Source organism: Chenopodium album, chromosome 27, assembly GCF_948465745.1.
Source record: "Chenopodium album chromosome 27, dcCheAlbu1.1, whole genome shotgun sequence".
NCBI classification, from domain to species: Eukaryota; Viridiplantae; Streptophyta; class Magnoliopsida; order Caryophyllales; family Amaranthaceae; genus Chenopodium; species Chenopodium album.
In genome coordinates, this window is record NC_137860.1 from 28,038,168 (window position 1) to 28,057,922 (window position 19,755).

The 19,755-nt window shown below is 33.6% G+C and overlaps 2 protein-coding genes and 2 non-coding genes across 5 annotated transcripts; 1 reads left to right on the forward strand and 3 right to left on the reverse strand.

The window, feature by feature from the left end:
• Window positions 1–2,497: 2,497 nt before the first annotated feature.
• On the forward strand, window positions 2,498–5,743 carry LOC145619933 (uncharacterized). The gene is made up of 2 exons (XM_081674611.1): window positions 2,498–5,159; window positions 5,340–5,743. Exons 1-2 carry the CDS (start codon window positions 2,498–2,500, stop codon window positions 5,741–5,743), a joined length of 3,066 nt encoding a protein of 1,021 aa, XP_081530737.1.
• Window positions 5,744–12,065: 6,322 nt separating this feature from the next.
• LOC145619416 (E3 ubiquitin-protein ligase At4g11680-like) lies at window positions 12,066–16,933 on the reverse strand. 2 transcript variants are annotated; one of them, XM_081674100.1, is made up of 6 exons: window positions 16,714–16,933; window positions 15,635–16,038; window positions 15,256–15,541; window positions 13,319–13,444; window positions 12,948–13,239; window positions 12,066–12,453 (listed from the first exon to the last, which is right to left on the reverse strand). In XM_081674100.1, the coding sequence occupies exons 2-6, from the start codon at window positions 15,891–15,893 to the stop codon at window positions 12,211–12,213; spliced, it is 1,206 nt and encodes a 401-aa protein (XP_081530226.1). In that variant the 5' UTR covers window positions 15,894–16,038; window positions 16,714–16,933; the 3' UTR covers window positions 12,066–12,210. The 2 variants fall into 2 exon arrangements, with proteins under 2 accessions (XP_081530226.1, XP_081530225.1); XM_081674099.1 differs by having other exon boundaries at window positions 15,256–16,038.
• A 1,165-nt stretch (window positions 16,934–18,098) lies between these two features.
• On the reverse strand, window positions 18,099–18,186 carry TRNAY-GUA (transfer RNA tyrosine (anticodon GUA)). The gene is given in 2 exon segments: window positions 18,099–18,134; window positions 18,150–18,186. It is a non-coding gene; the product is annotated as a tRNA-Tyr (tRNA).
• A 1,416-nt stretch (window positions 18,187–19,602) lies between these two features.
• TRNAW-CCA (transfer RNA tryptophan (anticodon CCA)) lies at window positions 19,603–19,674 on the reverse strand. The gene has a single exon. It is a non-coding gene; the product is annotated as a tRNA-Trp (tRNA).
• Between the last annotated feature and the right edge of the window lie 81 nt (window positions 19,675–19,755).

Genomic DNA, 19,755 nt, shown 5'->3' on the forward strand with positions numbered 1-19,755 from the left:
TGTTTCAAAATTCGCGTTCTTTTATTGGTATTCACCTTATTTTCACTTTTCATATACAAAAGTTTTGTGTGCCGGTGTTTATTTTTTTTCAAAAGCTTATCATATTTCTTACAGTAAATTTTTTAACTAATGCTTCATATCAATTTGCAGTGAAAAATTAAAAGATATTTTGTTGATGAGCTCCTTAAAGTCTCTTTTGAGGTTAGTTTGTACAAAGTACATATTTATTTATATAATAGGAACATAACTTAGGGCCTGTTCATATTTACTTAATTTCAGTTCAGTTCAGCTCCAATCAGTTCAGTTCAGTTCCAATCAATTCAGTTCAGTTCAGCTCTTAATTTCCCTCTCACATAAAATATTCATTTTAGCTCAATTCAGTTCAGTTCAGTTCCAATCAGTTCAGTTCAGCTCCAACTAGTTCAGTTCAGTTCAGCTGAATTCAGTAAATATGAACATGCCCTTAATTAATGTCAATTGGAGAGTGTTTACCTCTATAACTTTATACTAAAGGCAAAATCAGGAATGACACATCACACATGTCATCTCCTGGTTAAATATTTTTCCTCCACATTTATTTTTTATTTATTTTATTTTTATTTTTATTTTTTTGGCCAAAGCTTCTTAGAGAAGTTTTTAATACAAAACTATACAATAATATTTCACTTCCGATTTAATAAGTATATTACATTTGTACATATTCAAGCAAAGATATTATTCTTTTTATACAATATTATGCAATAACAGTTTTCTATCTTTAACTTTGTAATGTAATTCATAGTTATTTTTATTAGTCGTGCATATATTATTCACTCTGTTTTTTTAGTGTGATAATTTTTTTAAATTTTTTTTTGTAAGAACATTCATTCTATTTTGCAATTAGGTAGAATAATATTTTATTTATTAAATAATAGTGTTAAACTAATGAAAGGTATTAAGTATTAAAAATTACCGTGCATGACACGAGATTTAACCTAGTATATGTATATATGCCAATAAATAATTAATTAACTACTAATGACAATTTGCAGAACAAAATTGTAAACTCCGTGTAAACTAACTGATATCAATATATTAGAGATAAATAAAAATGATTAACTATTTCAATACTGGTCAAGGTAAAAAAAATAATTTTTTTTTTAATTATTTTTTTTTATTTTTTTATTTGAAGAAACCCAACCAGGGGAACTCATTCAATCATAAGGAATCATAATTCAACAAGGGTACAGTGCAAGTCGGGAAATCCGACAACCAAATGCGCCTACCTAGCACCCAAGGAACAAGATGAGCAAGTTCATGGATAACTTTATTTCCCTCCCTTTATTAGTATTTTAATGCACATTTTATAATTTTTAGTTGGTGCTTTCAAAGCTTGCAAAAGTTTCAATCATGCACATAAGTAAATTAAGCAATTTTCAAACTAAGTAAATCAACTATTTCAACTTGACTAGGCACCAATATTCAAAAGGTTTTGCTTTCCTCGAAATTTCACAGAGTTTCTCACTTGGCAGCAAACTTTATTGAACTGGAAAAGAGTTCTTCTAATAGCATAACTAAAGATTGAACTTTCTCTCCAAAAAAAAAAAAAAAAAAAAAAAAAAAAAAACTAATGATTGAACTTGACGAAAAATTGACTCGTGTTCGACACCTTAAGGGCTTGTTCACTTCTGCTTAATTTTACTTCAGTTCAACTCTAATCAGTTCAGTTTAGTTCAGTTCAGCTCTTAATTTCATTCTCTCATAAAATATTCATTTCAGCTTTAAGCTATTCAATTCAGCTCAGCTTAGTTCAATTCAGTAAATATGAACATGCCCTAAGTTTAATTATCATCTCAAGTATATCTCGATACGAACCAACTTCATGTCTTCATGCCTTCATCAGTCTAAAAGATAATTTGATTCACATTGGTTATTATTATATACTACAAGTAGTCATTTCTTTATTGGCAATACTAAATCAGTTGACAAAAGACCGAAATACTTTATCTAAATATGACCCAACGTAATCCAAAATTAGGCAGAATGACTCATCATTTGTATTTGATTCATACATATTGACCCAAACTTTGACTGATTAGTGATCTGAACACCTATTTGCCATATCTACAAGTTTAAAAAATGACTAATTATTGCATTAAATAATGTACAATTACCCAAGTCAAGAGTCAACACGTCTTCACACATTATTGTATCAAGTACAGTACTCCCTCCGTCCCTTATTACAAAGCCTCTTTCTAGCATTCATTACTCACATAATAAAGAGAACGAGGCTTTGTATTAAGAGACTGATTATCTTTTCGTCTTTTCTTGAGATAGGGAGACCATCAAACTTCGTGTATCTTTCCCATCCGATACAAAAAGAGTATTAAATAATCACCAAGCTAACTGTTTCCGTGTATATATATTCATATAATCATATACTGATTTATATACTCAGGAATAACTCAGCTAGTTATAGTAGTTAGCTGACCTGAAAGTCTGAAACCATATATCAGTCATGAACCTCATCTTCTTCATCATTGTTTTCATGTTCTTATTCTGTTTGCCAAACTCATGCCTTACTTCTGCCAATTCTTCAGTAGACCGCCTCGCCCTCTTATCGATCAAGTCTCAAATTACTAATGACCCTCAAGGTGTTCTGAACTCTTGGAACAGCACCATTTCCATGTGTCAATGGCTCGGTGTAACTTGTGATGCAACACCTTCACAACGAGTCGTTGGCTTACAACTTGTCTCCTATGGTTTAGTAGGAACCTTATCACCTTCTGTTGGAAACCTGAGTTTCCTTCAGAATCTGAGTCTGTCTAACAATAGTTTCCAAGGTCATATACCGCCTCAAATTGGTCAACTTCTTAGTCTAAGGTCTCTAATTTTACAGAGGAACTCTTTCGAGGGAGAAGTTCCAGCCAATATATCTCAATGCTCGAAACTAGAGAGACTTAGTCTTGCAGGAAACCTTTTAACAGGAAGCATTCCTCGTGAACTAGGCCGTCTGTCAAACTTGAACTACTTAATACTGCAGGAAAATCGATTCACAGGTGACCTCCTCAACACAGTTGTTACGAACATGACTTCCTTAAACTATTTGTCTGCAGCTGTCAATTCTTTTGAAGGAAGCATCCCTGACAACATTGGAAGTGTTTTACCAAATTTAGTTTACATTAGTCTTGCACAAAATAAGATTTCAGGTACTATTCCTTCGTCGTTTTACAATCTTTCATCTCTCTTTGTTGTTGATTTGGACCTTAATAGACTAGAAGGGACTCTTCCATTCGATATTGGGTTTCGACTTCCTCAGCTTACAAACTTCAAAATAAGTGCCAACAATTTCCATGGAACTCTTCCACTCTCTCTTTCTAACCTTACTCAGCTTCAGGTTCTAGCAGTTTATTCTAATAATTTCACAGGAAAATTCATGTTTAGTGCTCGAGACATGCCAGATCTTAGAATCCTAGACATCTCTATGAACTATTTGGGGATGGGAGAGCCTGATGATCTGAGTTTTCTACAAACTCTTGTTAACTGTAGTCAGTTAAGTTTGTTAGAATGTGGTTCTAACAGATTTGGTGGGATTTTACCGCATTTTCTTGGTAATCTGTCTACAGAAATAACTGAGATAGACTTTCAACAAAACAGAATAACTGGTAGCATTCCAACTGAATTGTTCAACCTCATTAACTTACAGAGATTACAATTGTCAGACAATGAATTAACAGGACATATTCCACTTGAGATTGAAAATCTTAGCAAATTAGAACACTTTTCCTGTAGTAACAATCACCTCATTGGAGATATTCCTTCTTCATTAGGAAAATTATCGCGGTTGAGTGAGTTATATATGGATAACAATAGCTTTGAAGGAACTATTCCTTCGAGTCTAGGAGAGTGCACAAATTTATTATACTTATCACTTTCAGAAAACAACCTCAGTGGACCTCTATCTCCTCATCTGTTCCATGCTTCAATGTTACTCGAACTTCATTTGGATCAAAATCGTCTGCAAGGAGTCTTCCCTGTGGAGATTGGTCAGTTGAGGAATTTAGTGGTGTTAGACATAACAAGGAACGCGTTCTCAGGAAAGGTTCCATCTAGCCTTGCTAGTTGCTTTGGCCTTCTTGAACTTCAAATGGGAGAAAACTTCTTTACTGGTTCAATACCTCAATCTTTCAAGTCTTTAACTAGTATCAAGTACTTAAATTTATCTCATAACAGACTGTCAGGCCAAATTCCGGATTTCCTGTCTAATTTTTCGTTGCAAGGATTAGATGTATCTTTTAATGATTTAGAGGGAGAGGTTCCGAAGATAGGGGTTTTCACCAATATAAGTGCTGTCACAACTTTGGGAAATAAAAAGCTTTGTGGAGGAATTCCTGAGTTTCATTTGCCAAGATGTTCAACCTTGGCAAGAGGATCTAAAAGAAGGGGTAGACTGTCTGTTGCTGTGATCCTGATTATCGCGGTAGCTTCTTTAGTTGTTGGTGTGTCAATAATCTCAGCAATATATTTCCTGATGTGTATTAGGAATAAAAAGAGCAAGCTATCTCAGGGATCATTGTTGAACTTGAAGGAGCCTTTCTCAAAAGTATCTTATAATATGCTTCTGAAGGCAACTGACAGATTTTCGGAAGCAAACTTAATAGGTGCAGGCGGTTTTGGTTCTGTTTATAAAGGAGTCCTTGATTCAGAAACCGGCATGGTTGTAGCCATTAAGGTGATCAGCCTTGAACAGAAAGGCGCGAGGAAGAGTTTCATGGCAGAGTGTGAAGCATTGAAAAATATCCGTCATAGGAACCTACTGAAGATTGTCACTGCTTGCTCGAGTACTGACTTCCAAGGCAATGATTTCAAGGCATTAGTTTACGAGTTCATGCCAAATGGAAACCTTAAGCAATGGATTCACATTGAACAGAATACGAAACCTCTAAGCCTCCTCCAAAGATTGAACATTGCAATTGATGTGGCTTGTGCACTTGATTATCTGCACAACAGTTGTGATGTTCCTATAATCCATTGCGACTTAAAACCAAGCAACATTCTCCTTGACAGCAACATGGTTGCCCATGTCGGAGACTTTGGGTTAGCTACATTTCACTCGAATGCAAGTACATATAACAGCAGTTCAGTTGCAGTTAAAGGGACGATTGGATATGCTGCTCCAGGTAACTACACTACTTTGCTTAAGGCCATTCTGTTCAATTTACGCGAAAAATGAGTTTTTGATATGCAAATCACTTCAGTTAAGTAAAAATCAGTAAACAAAAACTAAAGTCATTTTTCATAAGTTATTATTATTATTTTTTACTGAACTGACATTTGAAACATTGTTCTGTTTTGGATAGAGTACGGCCTAGGAAGCGTGGTATCAAAAGAAGGTGACATGTACAGCTATGGAATCGTGTTGATAGAGATGATGAGCACTATATTTCCCACAAATGGGATGTTCGAGGGAGATTTAGACCTTCATAAGTATGCAAAATCAGCATTGTCTGACCAATTAACAGAAATTATCGACCCAAAGCTTTTTGATGATAATGTTGTTGCAAGCAATGGGAGTCTATACGTAGCTTTGGCAAGAAATGACTGTTATGTTAAATGTGTATGGTCTGTCATTGACATCGGTGTGAAGTGTTCTGTAGTGTCACCTCAAGATCGAATGAGAATCGAGGATGTCATTAGAGAGCTACAAGTAACACAGGAGATGTTCCTTAAAGAGCTAAGTGTCGTTGAAGCAATGCATTTTTAAGGTTTATATGCTGCACTTGATGAAACTTCAGGCTCTTACATACAAAAATAACAAAGCTCAAAGGTCTTGTTCTCAATTATAAACTTTGTTACTTAACAATTTAAAAGATGTTTTTGTGATATTTTCTAGTTTTGAAGGCTAAAATTGATTTAAGATTTTCTTTTCAAGTTTCCTGAGACTAGAATTGGTCCTTAGGGAAAATAACACTACATCAGATCTTAAATAAGATATGGAGTGATATGTTTTTTTTCTCCATATTTATTTAGCTGCAACAGTTTAACTTTTACACTATTCATGCACTCATGAATATAGAAATAAATTGGACACTAGAGTAAGTTGTATTAAGTAGTCTTGCCAACGGAAAGAGCATATGTAATGATTAAGGACTCGTTCGGTATTATTATATTATAGTTACCAGTTTCTTGGTTTTAGTGTAATAATTAGCCAAATATATTATAATCAACATGATTTTGAAAACTGACATTAAAAAAGTTGGAACCATTTTTTGACGAAACCAAGTAACGATATCTTCCCACGGCTGCAAAAAACCATAGCAAAAGAAATGCATCATTCCACATTACTGTGAGTCAAATGATTACAGTAATTAAACTTCTTTATCTAGAGAACTAAAGCAAAATGATTTCAACAAAATGGTCAATTCCATTTTAAACAATTGAAAGTTGGCAACACAACAACGTTACAACTTACAACGGCACAAAAACTATCACAAACAACATCAACTGAGAGTCTGAGAGACATTTACAAGGTTGTCAACTGTCAAGCTATAATACGAGTAACATTGAATAAAAGTTAATAATTGAATTGAATATTAATATATTGGTGTATGTACAACCCTAATTCTATGAGAAATAAATATTTACACAAAATATATCATTTTCAGAATATCCTAGAACATTTCATATTCGATCAGAATTGACATTTGAATTGAATATTAGACAATGCATGTTCACTACAATCTACTTGATGCGCACAAATGCAGTGAAAAAAGAAAGAAATTATTACTCATCATAAGATCAGCTAGCCATGCAAGGAATTATCCAGGGCTTACCAATAGCGTGAGATTATGTATAATTATGCAAAAAACATGAACATAAATAACAAGAACCATAGTTGAGGTCATGAGGACATACCACATTATACCTTTGATAAACCCGATCCAACACTTGGGGTTACGAAAATTGTGACATACTACATAATACCCTTTTGGGTTTAGACGATGAGTGCATACAAAATTTGGTCCGAGGTGGAGATTGTTAGGTGTGATCCAACATTTCTAGGCCATTGCATGTTTGTGGAATGTATGTATGTACTGTAAGCGGATTAATCAAGTAAGGTTAATTCTTGGTCATAATGCAAGAGCATTCTAGAACATACGTAATGGCTCCTGAAATTTCTAGAACATTATAGTTACAAAAAATGTGAACGAAGTTCTACAATCACCTAGCCTTTTCTTTCCTCCACCATCTTCAACTATAAATAATATTGGTGTTTGGACATCATTGTACGAACAATCCACCAACATCCTCCAATATCATCACCCCAAGAATCCAATCCTCTTATACTACACCCTAAAAGTTTCTTCTATTACACTCTAAAAGTTTCTTCTATGTAATATTACAGCTTAGAAAAAAATTAACATGAAAACCAAATTGATAGAGAATATCCATAGAATATTCTCATCTTAGGTTTAGGATATATTTTGTATAAGATTATCTTCTATATTCTGAACACGAATGTAAAAGTAATTAGCCAATGACGTGACCATCTGTAGGGCTTGAGTGGTATTGGAAAAGTTTTATTGATCCAAGAAACTTGTCATAATCTGTTAATGATACAAACAATTGTACATTATTATTAAATGGGATTAAAGAAAAGAATGTATATCATCAGTCAACTTTAGACTAACACACACAATCTGTACCTTGTGGATAGTGTAGTATAGTGCCTAAATATATTGCAAACCTTCCTAACGACTTTTTATGGTGAACAAGTGGTTGAGTTTAAATCCTAAGTGGTACAATTTCTAAATGGGTCAAGATTTATCTTCTAATTTGACAGGATGTAAAATCTATATGTTTAATTTTGAGTTCCTTTATACTTCCGTTTTATTTTTAAAAATTAATAAATTAGGAAATAATACAATTCACCCCCTCTTGAACTTATTCATTTGCATTATTAATGGTCCGCATTGGAGGGATTAAAAAAATAATAATAAAATCAATGGTTTATCAAATTTCCTATATGAGATTGAAAGTCAACCTCATAGAAACACATCTTATTTTTCTCACATTGATTTTTGTTAGAAAAGAATATCAAAATCTAATCAAATATATACCTTAGCTTATCACAAGTTCTGGCTAGTTTGTTATAAACTATTTCCTGTAACACGGGGATATATCAACTATGCTATTATAAACAGTAAGAGGAGCAAGGGTTCAAAACACATACTTGCTTTTGAAAGTGTGAAAACATTTGAAATTTTTCATCTCCTGAAATAGAGGGATACTATAGAGAAAATCTACGTGCAGTTAATGATAAATCTAGCATTTTTTATACCAAGTAGTTATTAATGAATTACGTGAAACTACATGTATTATATACATTGCATATCGTTGACACATATTTTTTTTGAATAGCTATCGTTGAAACGTATAAAATAAAATTATGTGTGTATATATTGATACGAAATAGATAATAAATAAATCATTTTTTAATTTTTAACAATTTTTTTTAAAAAAATCAATGAGTCAATTAACTCCATAACTTTGACCTTAGGTTCACTCCTGTCAATATAATTTGTGTGTAACATCATTTATGCGTATAGTCATACATCAAACTATTTCATCATCACACTATCATAGACTCAACACATTTATATGAATATATATCTTTTGTAGTCTTGGAATCTTCCTTCTGTTCAATACATTTAGCCACCACATTCTACTCAAGACGTTTAGCCGTCTCCCCTTCAGGGATTGCAATTTTGTTCCAAGTGAAGAAATCTTGCAAAGTAAGCCACTGCACCAGCTACTTTGTTAGCATGTCTAGGGACCCACTTGATGGTAGTGTCCGACTGCCTGGTGGAAGTTTGTTGAAATATTATCTAAGACCCTATCTGCTTATTGTCATAGAGATGCATTTCTCACACGTGTTTGAACGCAATGGTAGATGATGACCAATGACGAATCTAACATTTTTTAAAAGTAAATTCAAATAACAAAAACAAATTATATAAAAATTAATCAAAAAATAGGTTTTAGATTGTGATTTAGATAAACGGATTGAGGTAATTCATGAATGGATGAGTAACGAAAGATATCTTCATCATATTCATGTATTTGAACGCAATAATGTGACCAACGGCGAATCTAGCATTTTTATAAGTGCGTTCAAATAACGTAAACAAATTATGTAGAAATTATCCCTAAATTAACAAATTACGTGAAACTATAAATCATTTCAAAACGCAATATTAAGTAATATCTTAGTTGTGCGCCCTCTCCTTGTTTTGTTTTTAAATTTGTTGTTAACTAGATTAGATCAACAAAACTTTATTATATATAATAGAGCAAAGCTGGACTGCATAGAAAGAAAATAAGAAGATTTCTTATATTATTTTGATATGTACAAGAAAACCTTATATAAGGATGAGATGCCTTCTACATTATTGTGTTACGATAGAAAAGTCACACCTTTTGGCATTTCAACTACTCCTAATAACTCTAGTAAATTCAGTTTATTCACTGATTTTTTCATTAATTGCTGAACACTAAAATAAAATCTCATTTACTAAGAATATATATTTACAAACTTTGAAAAGTTATACAATAATGTTATGATATGATTAAAAAAATATAGGGAAATTCTCTTTGGTGAACTCCAACTTTTCAATTTTCTAAGTGAAAAACGTTTTTAATTTTTATTATCAATGGTAAACCTAAATTTTTTATATTAAGTTAATTATAATATTAATTATAAATTTTAACTAGATATTTAGCTATAGTTAGTTAGTTTTTTTTTTAAAAGTTTATTTTTTGAAATAAAGTTTTATAAAACAAAAAAAAACCCAAACCCCTCACCTAGCCACCAGCACCACTGCCGGCAGCCAACCCCCAATCGGCATGCCTCCCCACCTCCGGTCAGTGACTCCTGACCTCTGGCACCTCCGGCCGGTGACGCCTCGGCCCGTACCTTCTCTCTCCCATTTCCCCCTTCACCGTCCGCCCCACCTCCTCTCTTTCCCATTTCCCCCACCACCGTCCATCGGGCCTAATCGTACCCCAAACAACCACGAACACCACCACCATTCCCCGACGAACCCCCTCCTCTGTGAAACCCAGAAACCTGCCCAAAAATACCACCCCGAAAGGCCGAAACCCTAAAACCTCAAAATCGAAACCCTAAAAATCGATTTTGGGGCTTTTAATTTTGGGGTTCGACGTGGTGTTTCGAGGGTGGACATGGCAGGGGGAGGGGCGGTTTGGGTTCGCCGATGTAGGGATGAGTGTTTGGACGCCGAGGGAGAGAGAGGTGGTTTTTAAGATTAGGGAGTTGGTGGTTCAACTCAGGGAAGCGGGTTTGGGGTTTAGGGGAGAGTGGAGGTGTCGTAGGTGGAGGAGAGGGAGGGGTCGCCGGCGCTAGAGGGAGAGTCGCCGGTTTCTGGCCTCCGGGAAGGGGCTGGGTTGGGGGAGGGGGCTGGTAGTGGGTTGTGGGATGGGTTGTTTTTTTTAAAAAAAAAAATTAAGTTTAATAATTTAAAAATAAAAAACTAACTATAGTTAAGGAAATAACACTTATCAATGGTAATCAAGAATTTAGGTTTACCATTGATATTAAAAATTAAAAATGTTTACCACTTAGAAAATCAAGAAGTTGTAGTTTATCAAAAAGAATTTCCCAAAAATATAAATATTCATTACCCAAACGTTGGTAACTCTATAGATTTATATGAACAAGATAAATAAAAAAGTATAATTACTCAGAATGGTTCCAAAGCAAACAAAAATCAAATTCATCACAATCTAAAATTGCAACAAACTTAATCTATTACAACAAAACAATCAATCATCCAAACCACAAAATAATTTCTACAATAACAATTAAGCGTGTGTTAGGGTGAAAGGATTTCAAAGGTTGGAATTTGAAAGTGGTGGGCATCTTAATCCTCCAGCTACTTGTTGTTGTGCTAAAGCCGCCATCATTGTTAGTTATTGTTCTTTTGAATTTCTTCTTCTCTCTTCTTCCTCTGCTACTATGATCTTGTTAGAATTGTCTCAACATATAATTACCTAACATCAACTTGTTATAATTTTAACAATATTTTTTAACAGTAGTTAGAGATATCAACAATTGAACTTGTTCGTTGGAAAATGTAATAAAATAAACTTATCAACTAAAAAAGTACGAGGACCTAAAAAAAACACACACAAGAATTGATTGTTTGTAGTTGGATAGATGTTCTTTCAATTAGATTGTTCTTTTTATTGATTGTTCTTTATGTTGGGTTGATAAGTTATGATCTTTAGCACGCTTTTGAAAGTTGATGTCATTTATGCTTACCATATTAAATTAGGTTTTCTTTTACTATTTATATGGGTATAACCGTATAATTGTTTTCCTCTATATTTTCATTTGATCAATGTATTTTCAATCGTGTTTTTTACTCCATGTGTCCCTAAATAATTGACACAATTAAACCCATTCAAAAAAAAAATTGACACAATTTAATTGTGCACAATTGTCGATATACAAGTTTGATCTTATTTTTATAATATTAATTAAAGATATTTTTAAAAAAATTATACTAATACCTATCTAACAATATATTTCATGACAAAATATGTTTTTATTACATTAGTTAAAAAATATAGTCAAAGTTCAGGTTTAACATGTCAATTATTCTAAGACGGAGTCACAGGGAGTATATTTTATGTTCCATTATATTTTTCTATCCATTATAATATTGGTAAAGCATGATGTAGCAGTTCAGTGCAATTAGTAGTGCCTGAACTTTACCTGAGGTATGATTGTACAAAGAAGGTTGCACGGCCTGGGTCTTCTTCAGGTATGAACATACCCGAGCGCCTTAACCTTAGAATAAATGGTTAAGAAAATAGTTCATAGTAGGTAACAGCAATGGTTAAGAAATTAGTGCAAAGTAACAGCAATAGTGGTGATAGATGGAATTCCAGACTCTGCCTAGGCTCTCGTTAGCTGTCTGAAAACTTTCTTCAATCGACAAGAAATGATCATAAACTTTTGAATGTACGGATTGAGACAATTAAGTCGCATTTTCATAATGTAATCCAAGCTCATTCAATATATTCGAGACCAGTCTCTCTCTGTACTATTAATCACAAATTTTTACAAAGCTGAAAACTGGTCATAGTGAACTTTTCTAGAGAAAGAAGTTTGGTATTACATAATGTAGTATATAACATCTGACACTACGGATTATTGGAGGAGGTTAAACTGAGTTCACCTTCATCATCCACATTTTGTCGCATGCTGTTGTTTCGGCCAGATGACAAGGCCCTAGTTCTATCCTCACCGATCTCAAGCTTGCATAGAGGACATGAAGCATTGATTTTCAACCATTTGTCCACACACTCGGTGTGAAAGAGATGGGTGCAAGGCAGTTCCCTTAACTCGTCATTGTCCACATAGGCTGCCAAGCAAATACAACAGAGCTGCATCCAAATTCAAGAGAGAAACCATGAGTAGCTAATTCTAAGTTGAAAATTCACAAAACAGACAAGTTGTACGATTATTGAACAGAAAGAAGAATTGGAAACATTTGCTCAAGGATGCGAAAGAAGAAGAGGAACATGACATCAATAGTAAAAAAAATTCCTTTTGAGTGCTACACGGTCAATCTACAAGTGGTTTGTAAGTTAATGGGATCTAGAACGTCACTGTGAACGATCACTTATCTGTGACCTTGTGGCATGAATATGTAAAATTAATTTCTATGTCAATACTACCCATATGGCCATATGTATTCCTTCAAAAGATCAGAGTAAGAACATTTAACTTATCCTGTCATTTATTTTCCTATTGTCCCTCCATCAACCAGATGATTAGCAAATTACTTTAAGCTTTCTAATCCAAATTTCTTTAACCCCAGCAATGATTATACAATCATTAATGAAGAATCAATTGAAACTAACTACACAACACTTACAGCATCTTCTCCAGATATGACACACTCATTCTGAGTTCCATCAGCCAAAACGTCGTCTTTGCTAGCCTTCAAGCATATCTGTTCATCATCAATGCTACCATTTTTTCTTGACTTAAATTTGTAGGTCGGTAGAGCATCAATAGTTTCTATACTTGCTCCTCTGGGTTTTGAGAGATCTTCTCGAATACCCATTACTGAAATAATACAGGGCAAGCAGCAGAATATGGTAGCACATAATAGGAATGGCAGCGCATACCCAATGCAGCTGAAGGTAAGGAAAACTATACATAACCTGCATAGGGCACAAAAACTCAGTTCACATGAGGTATAAAGATGTAGAAGATTAATGGAAACTAATTACGGTTATGTACCTATACAGCTTTGGAGCTACCGAGGGAGAGGAATGTGCCCCAAAAATCCACACATTACCCACAACAAACCACACTGCAAAGAAGCAGTCCAAGGCCATCTTGAAGTGATCCACTATTCCATTGAGTCTGCAAATGAAAAGTTTCTTATTAAGTAATGACAAAATCATTTTATTTATGCCAAATTACAAAGAAATTGACCAAACATCTTACCCAAGACATGAAATTTATAGGCTATATTTTCATCCTAGTTTAGATATTGGCCAGCTATTTTATTGACAGGACATCCTTATTCCCCACTCTGACTTTTACTATTTCTTCTTTGCTTTTACTGTATCCATTTTGCCATTACCATTCCCTTCACTTCGTGATGCACATGCCTTAAAATAGTATTTCGTCCAACATAGGCTACAAGTATATGAAAATGATTAGAAAAAAAATTGCACTCCATGTATGCCCAACATAGGCTATATTCCTTACAACTCTGCCCTATTTGGAAGACTTCGATAATGGTAATTATCAACCTGAAGCTCTCAAGCTTTTGCAAGACACAGTAATCCAGAAAAATGATTTAGATTCACACATGAAAACAGTACTTTTACTTCATAGTTCACTGAGGTCTGCTTGACTACTATAAAAGCCAACAACAAAGGCAAGAGGTCTCCTTAACTAATAAAATAATTAAATTGTTGCCTCTGTTAATTATTGTCTTTCATCAAGAGTTAAAAGGAAATAAACAGAATTGGCAGTCACATAGATATCCTTTTGAATTTCCTTCTTACATTCATAATCCCATTAGTGAATCCCTCCAATCCACCACATACACTACTTTTCTAACCACAAAAGTTTTGAACAATTTAGCCTTGATGTTTCAAAGCTTGGAATGTCCGAAGTATAAGCCAAAAAATTATCATGAACAGTTTTCATGAACTCGATAACTCAGCATCAGTCATCCTAGTTTTCTATATAATTCAAATTTGAGTTTAAAACATGGAGTCATGCAAAACATCAGAATTACATAGACTTCAAATGTTGCACACTCTAAATGGTTCAACTTAGTCAGCACTCAGCAGTCAGCATATGATAGAGGGCACCTATCTTGAGCACTAAACTCCAAACTACCAATTAGATCTTCAAGAAAGTGGTATAGATTAACTAAATCATCTCATATTGTAAGTGAACCCCCTCTGTAATTCCCTCATCATTGGCATCAACATCTAGTTAGTTCCAAATGACTAGTGCAGTCCAATTTATTCTTGCCCTCCCCTTGTTCTATAAAGGAAAATTTCTCTAACAAATAATGAAATAAAATGCACACACTCTTGTTGGATCTCATTAAGGACAGTCACTTTTTGGATCATTCAAATGATATAGAATTGGTCACTAAAAAAAAAAAAAATTAAAAAAAAAAAAAAAGACATGCTGAAACAGTGAAACCTACATGCAGTAGTAGTAGCACCAAAGAATGAAACACTCATCAACAATATAGTTACACTTTCTACAAACTGAAAATTCCCTAAATAACAGAGAAATTAATGAAGTGTTTTCTACAAACTAGCCCTACTGCATTCGCTGTAGATTTCCTCAGAGATTTTAGTCGTGAATAATTATAAACAATCTTTACTAAAATGCATGTAAGATAAATTGGAACTTCCAGGTAGAAGAAAAATTGCATCTAAGAACACGTATGCTCTATTACCCAAATCAGAACGTTGCAGCTCATATCATTTATGACAAGACATCAACAAAAAGATTTCATCATAACTGAGCTACTAACTCAATCAAACAGATGTTTACTCTTTTCTCTCCTCCTGATAAGCATCTTCATGGCACGAAGGCAGCTAAGATTAATAAGGAAACTACTCAAGACTAGATATACCATATTTAAGCACTTGCCCAATCGGCCAAGATGCCCTTTTGAAATGAAAGAAATAGCTTACCGTACACTAATTCTTCGTCTCAATTGACTGTTTCTAGAAACAATACGTGAATTGTCGTGGCTATTTACTTCTTGACTTAGAGGTGATGTGGAAACAGTGGCTTCAGCAGTGACACTCTCTGAGGAGCTCTGATGTGCTTGAACTGAAAATCGATCACGACCGCGGCTACAATTGCGAAGACGCCAATAAAGAATAGGAAGTGTTGCAAGACAACCACATGCATAGCCCACAACCCATGCAAATAGCGGGGCATCTGAACTCTTATATCTTGACAAGGACAGAATAACTACAGAAGCAACAATTTGAGCAAGAGTAACAATCAGCTCAACTGAGATCCATAGACCAGAATTCAATGGGCTGGTGTAACCATAAGAATCACCTCTCCCCACATAAGAGGGGTTTCCAGAGCTATTTCTCCCCGAAGAAGACTGTGGTGAGTTGGTTTGTTGTGTACTACTTGAAGGTCTATCTACAGTATCATGAGATTCTGCTTGATTCGATATACTTGAAGGAGCATCATTAACAACAGCAATATCAATTACATGCTGATGGCCTTCACGATCTTCCAAACGCTCCATAAGTAAAGGGAACTGATCTCTAGATGTCTCACTATGTAATGCCAGCAGGGGAATGCCCATCTAAATCTGAAAACAAAAGCGAGTAGTATGGGCGTAGCATAGAGAGCCCGGTATATTTATACTTTCTTTATGCCTTTCAACTTCTCTCCTTTTACAAGTAGACTCGGCCTACGTTCTGCATCAGTCACCAGACATCACTGAACACCTAGCACCAGCAAAATATAGGACCTTCATTTTGCTTGAACAGCCAAACAAAGTCTAATAGGGCAGCAAATACAAGATCACAAGTATTGTGATAAATCTATTACTCAACCAGAATTTCACACACCAAACAAAAAATTACTCTAAAAAACAAACAATTTCACATGTTCTCAAACAATAATTGCTTAAATAAGAGGTACCCATTTTCTATTTTCTGCAAATTTACAAGAATCCTCACTTTTTTTTTACCTTTTTTTCCAGAAATCCAAACTGGGTTATTGCAGATCCATATATTAAGCAACAACTAAATCTCATTCCATAAATTAACATAAACCCCAATCCAAAAACAAAAAATTTCACAGAAAATTTTTCAATTAAACCCAACAAAGAAACACTAAAACAAATAAATAAATCAACATGTAATAAAACCCCATTACATAAATTCGAGCTAAGCACAAACCCATCAGTGGGAAAGTGCACAATTCCTGAGAAATTACAAATTCGATGAACTTCAACAGTAAAAAAGTTGAGCTGAAACACTACAAAAAGGCATAATCCGAGCAAACTGTGCTAAAGTAAGCAGATAATACAGAATTAAATCAAGCAAGAAAGCAGAAAGAAAAGTAACATTTGCTAAAAAAAAAGTAGATAAAATTAGAGAAAATGATGGGAATCTTACAAATTTGGTCAGACAAGTTTCAGATTTCTGAGGTGATACTCATTCTGGGTGATTAACCTTTTGCAAAATACGTAGCAGCTTTTGGTTTGAGTATTCTTACTTCACACTATGACGCAAAACATAGCAAAAAGGGGCTGAATACAAGCTTAATAACGGCAGTACTATGTTTGTTAATGTTATCTTACCCAATTGCCTCAACCATAGAATTTAGTGTGCCCTATGTTAGTATGTTACTTGAACTCAAGTGCTCGTGTCCGATTCGGGTATGTGTATGGATGTCCTAATTAGATATTTTGTGAAAGAATGTAATTTGACTTATAATGAAGTCTTAAAATGTTTTATCGATGTCTTAATGTTGAAAATTCTACACAGATACTTGAAATGAAATAAAGAGTACGAGGAACATAGATTGTACCTAAAAGTAAAGACTAGAGAAATTGACAACTTTACTTGGATGATTTGGATCGTTTTTTTTATTTTTATTTTTTAAAATGAAATTTCTTCTTTTTTTTTTAATTCCAAAATTGTTCCTTGTATTTCAAAAAAAAAAAAAAAATTGTTCCTTGTTGATATTGTATATACGTAAGTCCAGTTCAATTAATTCCAATTCCATTATTATATACGGTTAATATAGCAAAGGAAAATTTTGTTGGAAGTAAATTATTTATGTTCAATCCAAAATAATAAATGTTCAATAGTTTTTCGAGTTTTTTGTTAATGCTTCAATGACAAATGCATCTTCATATAAGTCAATAGTGTCTTTTTTTTTTTTTTTTTTTTTTTTTGAGGAAATCAATAGTGTTGCATTTGATTATTGTTTATGATAGAGTAAAACATATTCCTGGTCCTCAACCACCAGCTGAGTTGGTCAACTAACATGGTATCAAGAGCCAGCGTGACACAAAGGTCACGGGTTCTAACCCACTTTCAATTGGAATATTAAGCGCTGGGTATGAGGAGGCCAGGAGGACCCATGCTGCATCCACACTACTAGCCCAAACGGGCTCTCGTGTGAGGGAGCGTGATAGAGTATAAAACATATTTCTGGGCCTCAATAATTAGCTTAAGCTTTTGGTTGAGTTGATCCTCTAACCGTTTATTATTAGAAAAAGTTTAGATTTGTTTTAATAACGGGGTAAGTATTGATCACAAAGAATTATTGGCATGTTTGTGCATACATACATTGAAGTTGGAAAAAAATAGGGCAGACAACAAGAAACACTCTTTCTTAACTCTCCATGTTGAAACTTATGTTTAATTCTTGCCCAAAAAAAAATGGAATAAAAAGTCGATAACAGCAATAAGAATAAAGTACCGTAACTGACTGATCAACCAAAAAAAATTAAAAGAAAAAAAAAAAAAAAAAAAAAAAAAAAACAAAAAAATCCGACCTGCCGGAATCGAACCAGCGACCTAAAGATTAGCTGTGTTAACCACTACAGTCTTCCGCTCTGCCAACTGAGCTAAGGTCGGATTGTTGTTATACGTTGGATGACAAATTAAATAAATGTTGGTCAATTTCAAATGAAATTGACGAGAAAGATGGTCCACATCTTAAATTAATTTGATTGCCACTACATTCCAAGACTGTAGGTAACCCCCAACACTCGCTATTTACAAAGAGAGAGAGAGAAAGAGATTATCAAAACAAAAAAAGAAAAAAAAAAAAACAAAACAAAAAAAGAAAAAAAAAAAAACAAAACAAAACAAAAAAAACAAAGAGAAAGATGAAGCCCCAACCATTAAAACAATTACATCGTCTCAACTTGAAACTCATTGTATGATATTGGTAATTTCAATTTTAGATTTTTTGTTTGGAACTTTTTTTGACCTCCTTATTTGATTTGTTTGTGGCATTAGAGCTTGGATTGTAGGCCTTTAGTCAATAATTTTTTTCCCAAGTTTACTTCTTCCACTCATATTAATTTGTACTCATAATTGTCATTTAAAATAAATGGTCCGATACACAACCAATTACTTGATTCTAGAGTTTTGAAATGCATAAAATTACGAAGACTAGTTCAGTGGATAGATAATGTTGCATTGATTAATTTTACCCTTTTTTTTTTTAGAAAAAAAAAATTAGCATTTTTTAAAAGTATTATTATTTTTCATTATTACTTCTTACATTTTTGAATACTTGTAACATTTTGATTAGCACAAACAACAACAACAACAATAATAATTGATTTTTACTTGTATACGTAGTGTATTATTGTTATATCTTTGCCAATAGGTTAGTAAGAAAACATGGTCAAAGCTATTCTTATATCTTTGCCAATAGGTTCAGTGCCCTGTGTAGAAAGTCAAATATAATTGTTTTTTCAAATACTATTTTGCCAAACATTATTTCAAGTGTGCATAAACTCTTTTTGACGTCTTGTATTTTAAACCATGTACGTACTGAATGTTTGGTGTCAACCTTAGCTCCACATCGAAGAAAAAAAAAGGAGTTTTTTCAGTACCACACGTCTTGTACTTTAAACCATGTGAATACCGAATGAGTAATTGTATTAATTTTTAATTTGCTTGATTAGTTATTTCTTTTGACCGAAAAAATGCAGACGAGCTAACCTTCGAGTTATTAAAAAGGTAAACTTCTTTTGTATAAATTAATAGAATAATAGATGAAGTATTTTACTACCTATATAACTGTTTTTAAAGCTGAACTTCAAGTTAGTTAACAGAAATTGTTGAGCCCTAATACTTTCTTAAATATCAATTATCTACCTAACTCCACACTAAATGTAATAATGTATGATTAATTATTTCTTTTACCCGAAAAAAAACGCACAAATGAGCTAAACTTAAAGTCTTCATTGTATGGTGTTAATTATGAAAAAAAAAAAAAAAAAAAAAAAAAAAGTTGATCTGTTGGGACCAGGATATTGAACCTGACGTGAATCGAACACGCAACCTTCTGATCTGGAGTCAGACGCGCTACCATTGCGCCACAGATCCCCGTTGAATATTTTTCACTTCATTATTTATTTATAATTAAATTTCCCGTCATGGACTAATATGGAATTAAATAGTTCGAAT

Bases quoted from the DNA above. Each gene is read 5' to 3' on its own strand.
- LOC145619416 (XM_081674099.1), bottom strand. From the start codon at position 15,893: ATGGGCATTCCCCTGCTGGCATTACATAGTGAGACATCTAGAGATCAG. The intron at 13,240-13,318 runs GTACATAACCGT...TGCCCTATGCAG, and splicing joins GTAGCTCCAAAGCTGTATAG to GTTATGTATAGTTTTCCTTA. The intron at 12,454-12,947 runs GTAAGTGTTGTG...ATTTGGATGCAG, and splicing joins TCATATCTGGAGAAGATGCT to CTCTGTTGTATTTGCTTGGC.
- LOC145619933 (XM_081674611.1), top strand. From the start codon at position 2,498: ATGAACCTCATCTTCTTCATCATTGTTTTCATGTTCTTATTCTGTTTG. The intron at 5,160-5,339 runs GTAACTACACTA...TGTTTTGGATAG, and splicing joins GATTGGATATGCTGCTCCAG to AGTACGGCCTAGGAAGCGTG.